Genomic DNA, 14,547 nt, shown 5'->3' with positions numbered 1-14,547 from the left:
ATGCATTTGTATCCTGCAGATTATTGCCCTTAGACTTTCCACAGGTGAAAAATAAAAGCAAAGGTTTTGAAGAAGGGAAAGCAGCAAGGATTTGCTGAGCACCAGGGTTCAATATGTGGCAGCCATAGCAGTAACAATCTATTTTCTTTCAGTCAGTGAACTTTCTTTCACGTTGATTTGAAAACACTGTGTTGAACCTTAGGAAAAGGTGAAGAGAGCTCATTACTTCTTTTCTATTAAAATATTTGAAATATCTTACGTATTGGTTATGATTTTGCTTTCTGGTTTTTAATGCCTGATGCCTTTATTTAAAATCAGCATTGTTATCAACTGCCTGGTAAACCGATCTTTTAGAAAAACATTTCAGTCTCTGACAAATCACCTACTTTAAATATATCTCAATATGATCTGTGTGTTGGATGAACAGTAAAACTGTATTCAAGTAATATTGATGGATATTCTTTATCTGCTGGTACACAAGACAGAAAATCAATGCAATTTCTATCATTATCATTAGAATTTTCAGAGAACAAATTTTAAGATCAAGAAGATATCTCAGTGCTCTGCATCCTTGGAAGATATACATTGAACATTTGTTAGATGGCCAATCTGTCCATTTGATTTAGATTATGGGCCATATGTTTTTCTCTAGGGATTGATTGTATGAATATCGTCCTGGATGACCCTCTCTTATGCCCATTCAGGGAAGATGGATTAAACAAACGATTAGAACTATCACATCCACTTTTCTGCATGTTTTCTGCAGATTAATTTTCCACTCTCTCTTCTCTGAACTTATAAACAATCACACAGAAAACCTAGACTCTAGGACTGAAATCCCAATTGAATTAATCTTTGTTCAGTGCTGAAAATTTTTTATTATGGAAAAGATTCTCAATCTGCCCACGTGTGCTGCAAATAAGCATTTAACATAAACATTCATGTTATTTCATTCTAGACATATACCACAATAAAAATACACAAATAATTTAGGTGGCATGTAAGGATAAGAACATAAATAATAAATTGCATACTAGTAATAACTTAAGATTTGTACTTATTATTAAAATAATACTACAAAGCATCCTAACTACCTTTACTTACTCATAGGACATTGAGAACACAATTTGCACGTCTCTTCAGTTAGCACAAAGGAATATAACAATGAACAGACTTCCTAAAGGAAGTCATATGACTTCTGCCAATTTTTTCTTCAATTTAGAGAACAGGCAGCAGGGAGATCAAGAAGACTTTTGTCTAAAGAATCATATGGCATGTGCCAAAAAGGGATAAAAAGATTCCTTTTAAGGCCAATCTTTTAGATAAAATGTAAAAGGCAACCCCTTAAACGATTTTATAGTTTATAACATTTTAAAAATTCAAAGAAAGGAGAAGTACATGAAATTTCTGGTTAGGACCTGCCTAAGCAGTATTTTTTTTTAATTAAATATATAAAAACTATTTTGAATAACTGAAAACAGCCACAAACTTCCTCTATTTTAACTCAGCCAATGCCTATTTAATATTTATTTAATTTTTGTTTCTGAAGCTACCATTTCCTGGTTCCAAAATCTATGGTAAAAGTAGAAAATCATTTGCTTTCATTATCAAAACTTTCTGGCAGAGCTTTTTTTTCTTTTTCTTTTTTTAAAAAATGAAATTAGCTGGTTGTTAAGTGAAAATAAATTCATTACTCTTTAATATCTCATTCTTCCCTCATCCTCAATTTGTGTTATTGAGAAAACATGGGTACACAGTAATCCAATACAGAATTCTTCTTTATATTCTGTAGAATTATATTTATATAGTGCACTTTGTTTTGTTATTGTTGTTTGTTTTGTTTTGTTTTTTACTGAACCTGCGTCTTGCTTTATCGCCCAGGCTGGAGTTCAGTGGCGCCATCTCGGCTCACTGCAACCTCTACCTCCCGGGTTCAAGCAATTTTGCCTCTGCCTCCGGAGTAGCTGGGACTACAGGCACGCACCACCATGCTTGGCTAATTTTCGTATTTTTAATAAAGACGAGGTTTTGCCATGTCACCCAGGCTGGTCTTGATCTCCTGACCTCAAGTGATCGACCCTCCTCGGCCTCCCAAAGTTCTGGGATTACAGGCATGAGCTACTGCACCCGGCCTTCATATAGTACACTTTGATCACTATTAGTATAAAATTGTATTATTCATATGAAAAGGAAAAAATAAACTACTCATTTCCAAAATGTTTTAAGCCATATTGAACTTTATTTGAGGGAAGAAAACTGAAATGTATTATGTGATTTCCCCCAAATTTATATTTGAATTTCCATAAATCCATTTAATTATTTAGAATTTTAATTTGTAAAACTGTTAAAAATTTAGTATGATATGCAAAAATGTAATTCAGGATTTTAAAATAACTATAAAATATATAATGTTATATGACTGAAAATAAAATATTATTTTTATTTGTATGCAGTTCTTTTAATAATTATTTTAATAATACTTTAATAATTAAAAAGCATTTTTAATTAAGCCTAGTAGTAACTTTATAGTAATGAATTAAGTTATTCTTAAATCTTTAATGTCAGAATATATTAAAAACCATCTGCAGTTGGTTAATATTAAACATAAATAGGCCTGCATAGGATCTGATTACAATGAACCAACTCTCCCTGTCATGGCAAGATCCGTAACTAATATATCTTTTTATACTACTCCTTCCCTGAGGATCTAGGACTATGCTTTGCATATAGTAGGCATTTAATAAATTTTTGAAAGAATTATTACCAGTTTTATGCTTCGTTAATAAAATGAAGCCCTCTGAGATAGGGAAGTAGTTTATATCTTTGCATTAGTTGACTTTCACTCCAGCTGTTTTCTAAATTCTGATTAGTCCTCTCTTTCTCTAAATCAGTGCTTATGAAATTAACCAAGGTAACTAAACACATCCAATATTTGTTCTACAGCAACAAACTCTTAAAAATGCTGTGATATGCCAAGAAGTAACACCCATATATCCATATCCTTTCCTTTTTTAGCCTCTAGTGTCTCTTTGTTTGACAATTTTGTGATGCTCTCCTTAAAGCAATGGGATAATCTTTCATTATTATTATTATTATTATTATTAATTGGCCACACCAAGAGAGACTTCCTGAAAATTAAAAGACATATTTCAGGGAATGGAAACTTAACATCACTCAAAATTAAAATTAAAATTAAAATTTGATGTCTCTGTCTTTAGATTAAGAGATCTCAGGCTCATCAATATCCCAGAAATGGGTGTTGTGGTTTTTAGTCTGAAGTGGTGCAAGAAATCTGAATTATTATAAATCTAAACTTGCTCGTTGATGACATGAACTTTTTAAAAAGTACTTTCTGTTGGACTTGTTGAGAGTTACACGATTTCCTTTTGTGATATCAATCTAATTATAAGGGACAAAAAGTTAACCCACATCAATATACTAGATTCTGTGAGTAGAATGTCCAAGCTTTAAGCTACCCCTTGTTATTTAGAAACATTTCTAGAGTTCCTTTATCTCACGCAGCACTTTGGCCCATAGGGCATCTGATTTCTTCTACCTATTGAAATTCACAATGTAATCAATAGCCTCGCTAAATCTAAGGGGTGCTGTACCCATAGAGCTATATGTGTATGTAATATATGGACATGCTTATTGGCTTCTCTTTGCATCCTGCCACAAATAACAGGGAGAATTGGAAACTTCATTAAAAAGACATTTGCCAGGCTACTAGAGGAAAAGGAAAATCCTCCGTATGCTACCTAGCTAATTTCCAGCCAATACAGGATTATTCCCAACAGGAAACATGTATTGCTTTACTGGCCTAAGTGATGGGGTTGTTAGCATCTCTTTTGGTTGACTGCTTTGCAATCTAGCTCCTTTCAGTTTCTAGAAAAGTCATCTTAATATTTATGTAGAGCTTCCACCTCACATCAACCAACATTGATCTCACGGTGTCTCGTGGGCAAAGCTTATCCACTGCTCATGGAAACCCCAAATGCATCAGAGTTATATAAACAAGGTATTTGTAAAAGGGTTAGACTTGTCCACATTTTTGTCAGCCCATTAAAATTTTCACAATTTCAGCTCATTTTGATTATTCCTCTCATGGCCACCTTCCCCCTGCACACACACATAGGAGCCTCCATCCTATCTCCTACTTCCTTACATACTCACAGTCATTGTCCCAGCAGATATTAAACATGCCATTTTATGCTGAAGATATAATATACTAAATTATAATTTATCTTATTGCTTGCTAGATAAATTAATTTATCTTGTTGCTTGCTAGAAATTAATTTATCTTGTTGCTTGCTAGAAATTTGACATCCTAACTTCAGCTCTGACTTGACATCAAAAGAATTTTTAAAATTGTGAATGTAGAGTCAGTTAACAGGATTCTAAGTTGTTTCTTGGAAGCTGTTTTGCAAATGAAATGATAAAATCTTGGGAAAGCTTTAGTAAGGGTAGTGTTTGTTATGCAAAATAAAGTCACAAAATCAGGACTTGAAAGTTACAGAGATGAAGAAAACTGAAATATATAAATGTGAGAAAACAACCTATGTTATTGTAGCTGAGTGTCCTCGTTGGCTTTCTCTATGTCATTCACTGATTGGAACTCATTTCAGAAATAACTGTTTTAAGCAAATAAAATAGAAAATAACCTATACTCTGGTCTTTGTTTGCTTACGGATTCACCTCTCAAATGTTTTACATAAGTAGTCTACCTAGATATTATAGAACTCAAAATCTAATCGAATAATTTCAGTGCTATGAATGTATCAATAGAGAAAAAGATTATCTGTGGTGAAACAGCATTAATTCAATTTTGGATGACAGTATAATTATTTCTGGTGAATTCCTGGCTCATTTCTCTTAAATACTACTTTCACGTCTGTTATATACTTAATGGAAGGCAGAATTTCCAGTAATGCTATACTGAAGGAGCTTTCTTCCCTTCATGGTGTATTTGTAGGGAATAGTCAGACCATATGGTTTGTGACATAACCCCCACTCTTACTTCCAATGTGGAATTTCATTTCCAGGTACTGTATTTGACAGTTATCAAAGAGAATACCCAAAGCCCAGTTATAAGATGAAATGTGCTGGCCCCTTGTAGGATAATAATAATTTGCCATAAAGTCTTGTCAGATGTGTGACAGTGTCTGCAGGACCTAAGAGCCAGGACCTGAGTTGTTTCTGTTCTAAAAAGTTCAGAAGAATAGTGTTTAGATTGATACTGCTGCTGCACCTTTACTAAAAGACTCTAATAAGAATATTGGGAGAAATAAAAAGAATGGAGGATGACTTATCAGTGAAACATTGAATTTAGCTTAAGAGCGTTTACTTTTCTGACTTGTTTTTCACACACATGGAAAATAACATTTTCTTACAGGTGTAAGGGTATGAGAATTGGCAGGCTTTCTTGGGGGAGGTCAAAGAAATCTGTTCTGTTGTTGTGTATGTTAAAAGGTTTATTCTTTTTGCCTGTTCATTTTGTTTCATTTGTGCCTTCATGGTATGTACTAACACTATGACGTGCTCTCCCAATGAACAGGTCGTCATGGAGATGGAGGTTATTGGCCAGTTGATACTAATTTGCTTGATAGAAGCACCCTAAATGGTAAGTATATAAATTAGGTAATATTGAATTAGTTATATTAATTAAGTGGTTAGTTCAAGAGTGTCTGAGGCAAATTTTCTATCAACTGCAAGTGCCAGGAAGCTTGCATTTAGTGTCTTAGTGGGATAATAGAAACATGAAGTTATATAAAAAAAAAAAAAACCTCTAGCACATTCTACCAGGAGATGATGCCAATAAGAGTTGACAAGTGTATAAAAAAGTAGTCAGGGAAGCCCAGCATAGAGCATTTTATAAATGATACAAAGCTATTAAATACCAAGATTTGTAAATGTTACAATATATTTAAAATGTTTGCAGGAATCTGATTTTATTTGAGAGAAGTGATATCCAGGTTGGTTGAATTGAAACCCACTCAGTTTCATATGTTAAAGTTACTTGGATTTTTGCCTGTAGAGTACATTAATTCTTCAAAATCCTGTAGCATCTTAGGGCTAAGTTTTCTTTGTGTTGTCTAGATTAGACATGTATTTCTGCTCATCCTAATGGAGCATGCCCAAGTATCTGCTGGCTTTAAGGATGACCAGATGAAGGTAATACCTGGAACTCCACGGAAGGACAAGGTTGATGTGGGGACTGCATTCCAGGATCTTATCCTTAGTTTTGCTGAAACAAACTTTAAAAGGATGGATTAATACTGGCCACATTTTCTGGGGACTAATGTATTTATTAGGCCATTTTACAAGTTTTTAAAAAATTATTGCTGTTGTTTGGTTTGGTTTACTAAAAAGACCTTCGGATACTCAAAATGTGAAGATGAACACTTGCATACCCATCAGCAAGGTTAAGATATGAAATATACAGCATGGAATTGAAATCTCTTTTATGTCTGTATTTTCTCACATGCTTCTTAACACTGTTCCTCATTCTGATATAAGTGCTCTAACTAATTTGATGTTTACTACATATGTATAGGTATCCCTAAACATTATACTGTTTTACAGTTTTGCAAATTTATAGAAATGATATTGTATCTTGCTACAACTTGCTTTTATTTTTAACTTAGTTTTGAAGATGTATCCATGTGTTTACAAATACCTCTTACTCATTTATCTTGGCTGCTATATAGTATTTTATTTTATGAAATAACAAAATTATTTAACCATTTTAGCAGGTTTTCATAAGAAACTTCATTACTGAACTGATAAATTTCCATTTGTTTGATCTCCTGTTAAAAAATCCAGAAAGGAAATCAAAATTTCAATCTAAAAATAGTTTGCTGCATGTGAAATTAGAATAGTGGTGTGAATTAAGTGATTATTTCTTATCATAGGCTGTGATAATCTAATGCGACAGTTTTCCCAAGAGGATATATGTGTGTGTGTGTACATATATTTGGAGTACACCAAATGCTTGCATCAAAGACTTAGCATTATCTCTCCTCTGGCCAATGGTAGGCTTAGAAATATATTTTCACTTCTTGACTTCTTTTTGAATTGCCTGGCAATACCTTCCTCTGCTATTAATGCCTTTTACCGAACCAGAAACACATAGAATGTCTTATGTTTAAACTTTGAGTCCATTTCTGCTGCTATTAAAAAATACCTTAAATTTGGGATAACTTATAAACAACAGAAATTTATTGCTCACAGTTTTGGAGGCCAGGAAGTCCAAGATCAAGGTGCCAGCAGACTGGGAGTCTGCTGCGGGCTCATTTTCTGCTTCACGGTTAATGCCTTCCAGCTGTGTTCTCCCATGGTGGTTGGAAAGGGTGAGCAAGCTCTCTCAGGCTTTTTCTAAAATAAGGGCACTAATACCATTTATGAGGCCACCACTCTCATGACTAAATTATCTCCCAAAGGCTCCACCTCTTATTGCCTCCCTAACAGGGATTAGGTTTCAACATAAGAATTTTGGAAGGGCATGAGCATTCAGAACATAGCAAGCTTCCCTGGATGCTCTTTCCAAGCTACACACAACTTCCTATTGTCTCTTAGACTCCTCATTTTCCTTCATTTAAATAACATGACTGTCCCTGGTAGATATTTGACTTTCAGACACTTGTTTTAACTAAAGCCTTGCTCTGTCAGTCCCTAACATACCCAACAGATAGTTTACAAAGCACACAGGGTTGGGCGTGGTGGCTCACGCCTGTAATCCCAGCACTTTGGGAGGTCAAGGCGGGCAGATCATGAGGTTAGGAAATTGAGACCTACCTGGCTAACACAGTGAAACCTCGTCTCTACTAAAAATACAAAAAAATTAGCTGGGAGTGGTGGCACACACCTGTAGTCCCAGCTACTCGGGAGACTGAGGCAGCAGGAGAATCACTTGAACCCAGAAGGTGGAGGTTGCAGTGAGCCAAGATCACACCACTACACTCCAGCCTGGGCAACAGAGCAAGGTTCTATCTCATGAAAAAAAGGGGAAGAAAAAAAAAAAAAAAGGCTCACAGAAGGAAGGTGAAAGGAGCGACTTGTTGAGGCACAAAACAGACCCCAGGCCATGCTCCATAAAATGGGTATAAGTAACGATAATTGCCTCCTCCCAACTTTGTAATTTCATTTGCTCAGTCTCATGCTCCAAATTTTGTCTTAAATTTCAACAATATGCCAAAAACATTATATGTATTCAGTCAGTCAGTCAAGAAATGCTACTAAGTCCTCAGCGAGTGCAGGTCACTTGCAATGAGCCATGGGAACAAACTGTAAGTACAGACCACTGCAGGACCAATACACCAGCAGGGTTAATTGCCTGGGTGGATAGAGCAGAAATATACACCCCAGGAGATGAGAGAGGATGAGAAAATCCCCAGGGATATAAAGGAAGGTAAAAAAAGGAAGTTGCTGAAATTGTTTAGGAGAAATATAATTGTTGTATTTTATACTCTGAGATACAGAGCTTCTAACTTTGGAGTTCATGCAGGAAATTAGCATTGTCCCCTTTAGAATCATCCCACAAAGCCAATTTTAAGATGCTATTTCTACAAGGATTTTCATATTAAAATTCATTCCCAGTCAAGGGAATACTGGTATGGGACAGTACTTTTTGAAGAGACATACTGCCAGAAAATTAAAGAGGGAATTGATATGAGGAATGAGAAAGAGAAATCATCCTGTAGGTTTCAACCACTACTAGGCAGTGGTTATGAGGCTTAAAGCTGGGGCAAATGTAAGCCACAGACACAAAACTATGTGCTCTCTTAAACTGCATGTCCAAAAGGACTCCCATATTGGGAATAATTGCCAGATATTGCAATTAAAAATATAAGGAGGCCCAGTAACATTTGAATTATTTCTGTGAGTAATAGATAAAGAAAAATTATATGAGGGATTCCCATCTCAACATGCATATACATCTCAAGGTATACATGAATAAGCAACTAGAAATAATTCTAACCTAATTAGGCCTCCTGTATTTTTAATTGTGAAGTCTGGACGTCCCAATTTCAGATCAAATTCAGAAGTTTGTTATTGACTATTTGAAGTTGCTAGTCAAATTAAAATGAATTTTTGGTCGAAAAGAAATCCGAGCCCACATTTGACATGAACATATAAGTCAGCAATCACTTTCCTCTTCAAAGGTGTTAGATGCTAGATGAAGAGAAAGAGAAATCCACATCATTGTGTTCATTTTTGTTTTACCATTTAAGATTCCTAGTGAGAAAAATAACCAAAATTAAATTTGACCTGGTAAACATTATCTCACAGGAGTAAGTCATGAGGATAAAATAGACCAATGCCATTCAGTGGCTTTGAAACAGTTTAGATGCATTATTGACATTACTCTTTCCCAACTTTCTGCATCATTTAATGATGTTTTAGGGATTTCATGCTAAATGAATGAGATGAAAAACGTATCTGAAATATTTATAGATTCTCTACTGGAATAACAAATTATTGCAGGCTGCCTGGCTGATTAAGGGGAATTGATAACTTAAGAGAGCCAGGGATGGTAGAGGCCAAACCTTATCTGCTTCCTATTCTATTTTGCTAGCAAACAAATGATGATAAATATATAATATGACTTTAGCCTTGGCTATTACAAGCAAATCAGCAAAGACATCTGGAAACCCCAGATTTCTAGTTAAATTTTTGCTAATGTCTTAAGCTTTAAGAAGGGGGTATGTTTTCCAAGTAGATGTGCAAGTGAGGCCCCTGAGTGATAAAACTCCAATTGCACCCCACCCTTATAAAGCGGGCTACATCAAAACATTTAAAGTCTGGGTTTTTAAACCTTGTATACAATAAAATTTCATACATCTCCCCTTAGAGTGACAGAATTATAGAGGTCTCCTAGCTCCCTCTACACTTGCTGGATTCATTCTTCAAAGCACTATAATAGAATAATGGCTTACTGTCAGGATACTCAAGCCAGTTGCAAATAAATTTAGACCTCGCTAATCATTTACTTTCTTTTACAGCATGCCACTCTTTTAAAAATGCACTCTTGGAATTCAAATAAAGAAAAACAAAGCTATAGTTCATATTTACTCCTGTAGTTGGAAGTCCTTAATTAAATTGTAGAACTGGAAGAGGCTTCCTAAAATATTTTCTGATGGCAGGTAGAATCAAAGCTAATATGTGGTGATGTGGTAGTATTTTTCTTTTATGATGCATTCAATTTTAGATTATGGTCCACATTCTTAATGCAGAAAAATCTTCAATATCTGTAAATGTGTTTTGTAGTTTGTATTTGTATAAATGATAAGAACTATGAAAATTACTTCAACATAATCCTGCCTTTCTGATTAGAGAAGATAAAATGGCAATTTCCTTATTTCTATAGCTCTACCTATAATTTGTAAAACCAGTGTAACAAGTTTGATTAGAAGATCTATAAACCTCTTAATAGTTTTTTATTGACCTCAACCTATAAAGACAGAGTTAAACTTGACAAATTTTAAAACTTTGACACAGCAATGTTAATTAAAAAAATCAACATTATTAATTTTTAAATACTCAGAATCATACTAAGTGCTCTATAAAACTTGTCAGAAAAAACGAAAAAAGGAAGCTGTTTGCTCTCTATTTTTGGAAACCTGTTTTTTTTTTTTTTTTTTTTTTTTTTTTTAGAATTCAATAACATTTTAACCAATGTAAATAAAGTATACATAAAACTCTTTCCCCATTTCTATAAAATGATCATTATAAGGTTGGTAACTATTAGAAGATACCCAACACTATACTCAGCAGAAATCTTAATGCAAAAGAAAAGATACGGAAATAAAATTTTACAGCCTTTTTCCAGATGAAAAGAAAAGATAACTAGAGCAATCTGAGGTCCTAGGTTCTAGTTCAGTGATTACAAGAGAGAGCTCACTTATCATCCACCCATTATCTTTATCCCAAAGGATTTTTAAAAGTCCTAGTCTAACCCCAGATTCTAGACCTGACTTTGTAGAGCTTAGAGCTGTGTGAAAAAGCAAGTCACTTAAACTCTGGATCTCAATTTTCATCTGGACGTAGAAAGTGTTAAGCTAGAGCAGTACTTCTGAAGCTCACCAGCATTAACATGGAAGATTGGATTTTTCTTTGTTGTGGGCACATGTCCTGTTCAGGATATTTAGCAGCATCTCTGGCCTTTACACACTAGATGCCAGTAATATTTCCTCTCCCCCATGTTGTAACAATCCAAAATGTCTGTAGACATTGCCAAATTTCCCCTTGGCAGAGAGGGAATCTTCCCAGTTGGAAACCACTGAGCTAGATTAGCATACCCTATAGGTTGCTCCAGGGTACGTGGGTCCTCTTGAGAAGCTCTGAGAAAATCAATCAATCAATCAATAAAGTGTCTCATTGTCAAATAAGCATCAGGGAAGTGGTGTGGCACCTCCCTGCCCTTTTGCCAGGACTTTGTCTTCTGTTTGAAAAGTAGAGGTTTTAGCCTTGACAGTGCTTCCATGCTCAGTTTTAACCTCTTGATTTTGGTGGTCTCATCCTTTCCCATATATTGAAATTCCATCCATGTGCCAACTCCCAAATGTATATCACTAATGCAGAGAGAGGTCAATGTTCTGGCTGTTTCTTTAATGATTATCATGAGATCTTCACCCTGACATATTCAAGATTGAACTTTTGCTCCTCTCTTGTTGAGCCTTTCCTTTCACCCTTTCCCTCATCTCAGACATGAGGACTACTACTTAGGCCTGAACTTGATTCTCTCATTCTTTCTTCCGCCATACCCAACCGGTGTTGTGCTCATTTGCTTTTAAACTATATTGCATAACTGGCCACTTTGCCTGATTGTAATTACCACTGTCTTAGTTCAAGCTATCATCATCTTTCATTTAGAGAACTTCAGTAACCTCTTAGCTGATCTCCATGCTTCCACCACTGACCCCTCTCCACACAGCAGCCAGAGTGGTCTTCTTATAACAAATCATGTCTCTTTCTGGCTTGCTGAAACCTGTTAGAGGGTCTGTGATTGCATTTAGGATAATTAAATGTAATCTACAAGACTCAGTATAACTGGGTCCTGTTTCTCTGTCCAGCCTCCTCTTATGTCATTATCCCTTTTTCTGACTGTTTTCCAGGCACATAGCCTGCTGTCAGTTCCGTTTAAAGGTATAGGAGCTGGTGCTTAGCAATAACTCATGCTTCAGCCTGTTGCTTTCATAATGAGTCCTTTCATGAGCCCCCACCACCAGCCATATATTCTCATTGTTATAACTCTCTACATGAACCTGTCTACTTTTCTTTTTAGCACTAGTTATAATTGTAATTTTATATAAGCATCCCTCCTTTTATTGTGCTTCACATGATTGTGCTTCACAGATACTGCAGTTTTTCCAAATTGAAGGTTTGTGCTAACCCTGCATCATGCAAGATGATTGGCAACATTTTTCCAACAGCATGTGCTCACTTCATGTCTCTATGTAACACTTTGATAATTTTTCTAATATTTTAAAGTTTTAAATTATTATTATATCTGCCATGGTGATCTGTGATCAGTGATCTTTGACATTACTATTGTAATTGCTTTGGGGCACCACAAACTGCACCCATATAAGAAGGTGATCTTCACTGATACATTGTTGAGTGTTCCAACTGCCCCACCAACCAGCCACTACCCTGTCTCTCTCCCCCTTTTGGGGCTTCTCTATTCTCTGAGCACAACACTGTTAAAATTAGGCCAATTAATAACCCTACAAGGCTTCTAAGTGTCCAGGTGGAAGGAAGAGTCCCATGTCTCTCACTTTAAAATTTAAAAGCTGGAAATGATTAGGCTTAGTGATGAAGACATATCAAAAGTCAAGATAGGCTGAGAGCTAGACCTTTTATGCCAAACCAAGTTGTAAATACCAAGGAAAAGTTCTTGAAGGAAATTCAAATTGCTATTCCAGTGAACACATGAATGATAAGAAAGCAAAACAGCCTTATTGCTGACATGGAGAAAGTTTTTGTGGTTTGTATAGAAGATAAAACCAGCGACAACATTCCCTTCAGCCAAAGCTTTATCCAGAGCAAGGCCCTAAGTCTCTTCAATTCTATGAAGATTTATGGAGGTGAGAAGCTGCAGAAGAAGAGTCGGAAGCTGGCAGAAGTTGATTCATGAGGTTTAAGAACAGAAGCTATCTCCATAACATAAAAGTGCAAAGTGCAACAGCAAGTATTGATATAGAAGCTGTAGCAGGTTATCCAGAAGATCTAGCTAAGATAATTGATGAAGGCAGCTGCACTAAATAAGAGATTTTCAATGCAGGCAAAATAACCATATATTGGAAGCAGATGCCATTTAGGACTTTCATAGAGAGAGGTCAATAGATGGCTTCAAAGTTTCAAAGGACAGGATGACTCTCTCGTCAGGGGATAGTGCAGCTGGATTTTAAGTTGAAACCAATGTTTATTTACTATTCTGAAAATCCTAGGACCCTTAAGAATTAAGCTAAATCTACTCTGCCTGTGCTCTATAAATGGTACAACAAAGTCTAGATAACTACACATCTATTTACAGCATGGTTTACTAAACATTTTAAGCCCACTGTTGAGACCTATTGCTTAGAAAAAAAGATTCCTTTCAAAATATTACAGCATGTTGACAATTCTCCTAGTCACCCAAGAGGTCTGATGGAAATGTATAAGAGATTAATGCTGTTTTCATGCCAGCTAACACAACATCCATTCTTCAGCCCATGAATCAATGAGTCATGCTGATTTTCAAGTCTTATTATTTAAGAAAGATATTTCATAGATATGTCTTCCAGTTGCCATAAAGTGTGATTTCCTCTGATGGATCTGGGCAAAGTAAATTAAAAATATTTTGGAAATGATTCACCACTCTAGATGCCATTAAGAACATTTGTGATTCATGGGAAAGAGTCAAAATATTAACACTAACAGGAGTTTGGAAGAAGTAGATTCCAAACCTTACAGATGGTTTTGAGAGGCTCACGACTTCAGTGGAGGAAGTAACTGTGATCGAAATAGCAAGAGAACCAGAGTGATAAGAGGAGCCTTGAAGAAGTGACTGAACTGCTGCAATGTCATGATAAAGTTTTAACAGATGAGGAGTTGTTTCCTATGGAGGAGCAAATAAAGTGATTCATTGAGATGAAATCTACTCCTAGGAAGATGTTGTGAACATTTTTGAAGTGACAATGAAAGATTTGTAGTATTATGTAAACTTCGTTGATAAAGCAGTGGCAGGGTTTGAGAAAATTGACTCCAATTATAAAATAATTTCTACTATGGGTAAAATGCTATCAAATACATCCCATGCTATGGAGAAATATGTCATGAAAGGAAGGGTCAATCGATGCAGCAAACTTTATTGTTTTCTTATTTGAAGAGATTGCCACAGGCTGGGCATCGTGGCTTACTGTAATCCCAGCACTTTGGGAAGCCAAGTTGGATAGAAATTTGCGATCAGGAGCTCAAGACCAGCCTGTCCAACATGGTGAAACACCATCTATACTGAAAATACAACACAAAGGCACCTGAGGCAAGAGAATCTCTTGAACTCAGGAT

The 14,547-nt window shown here is 35.6% G+C and overlaps 1 protein-coding gene across 1 annotated transcript in view; it reads left to right on the top strand.

The window, feature by feature from the left end:
* The window catches only part of DCC (DCC netrin 1 receptor), a 1,259,004-nt gene that overhangs the window by 1,124,131 nt on the left and 120,326 nt on the right, over positions 1–14,547 (top strand). Inside the window, exon 22 of the mRNA XM_026455168.2 lies at positions 5,555–5,620. Coding sequence (XP_026310953.1) covers positions 5,555–5,620 — 66 coding nt within the window. The remainder of the gene's footprint in view (positions 1–5,554; positions 5,621–14,547) is intronic.

Source organism: Piliocolobus tephrosceles, chromosome 18, assembly GCF_002776525.5.
Source record: "Piliocolobus tephrosceles isolate RC106 chromosome 18, ASM277652v3, whole genome shotgun sequence".
NCBI lineage: Eukaryota > Metazoa > Chordata > Mammalia > Primates > Cercopithecidae > Piliocolobus > Piliocolobus tephrosceles.
Note: the sequence above shows the minus strand (reverse complement) of the source record. Positions and strands in the feature narration are given on the sequence as shown.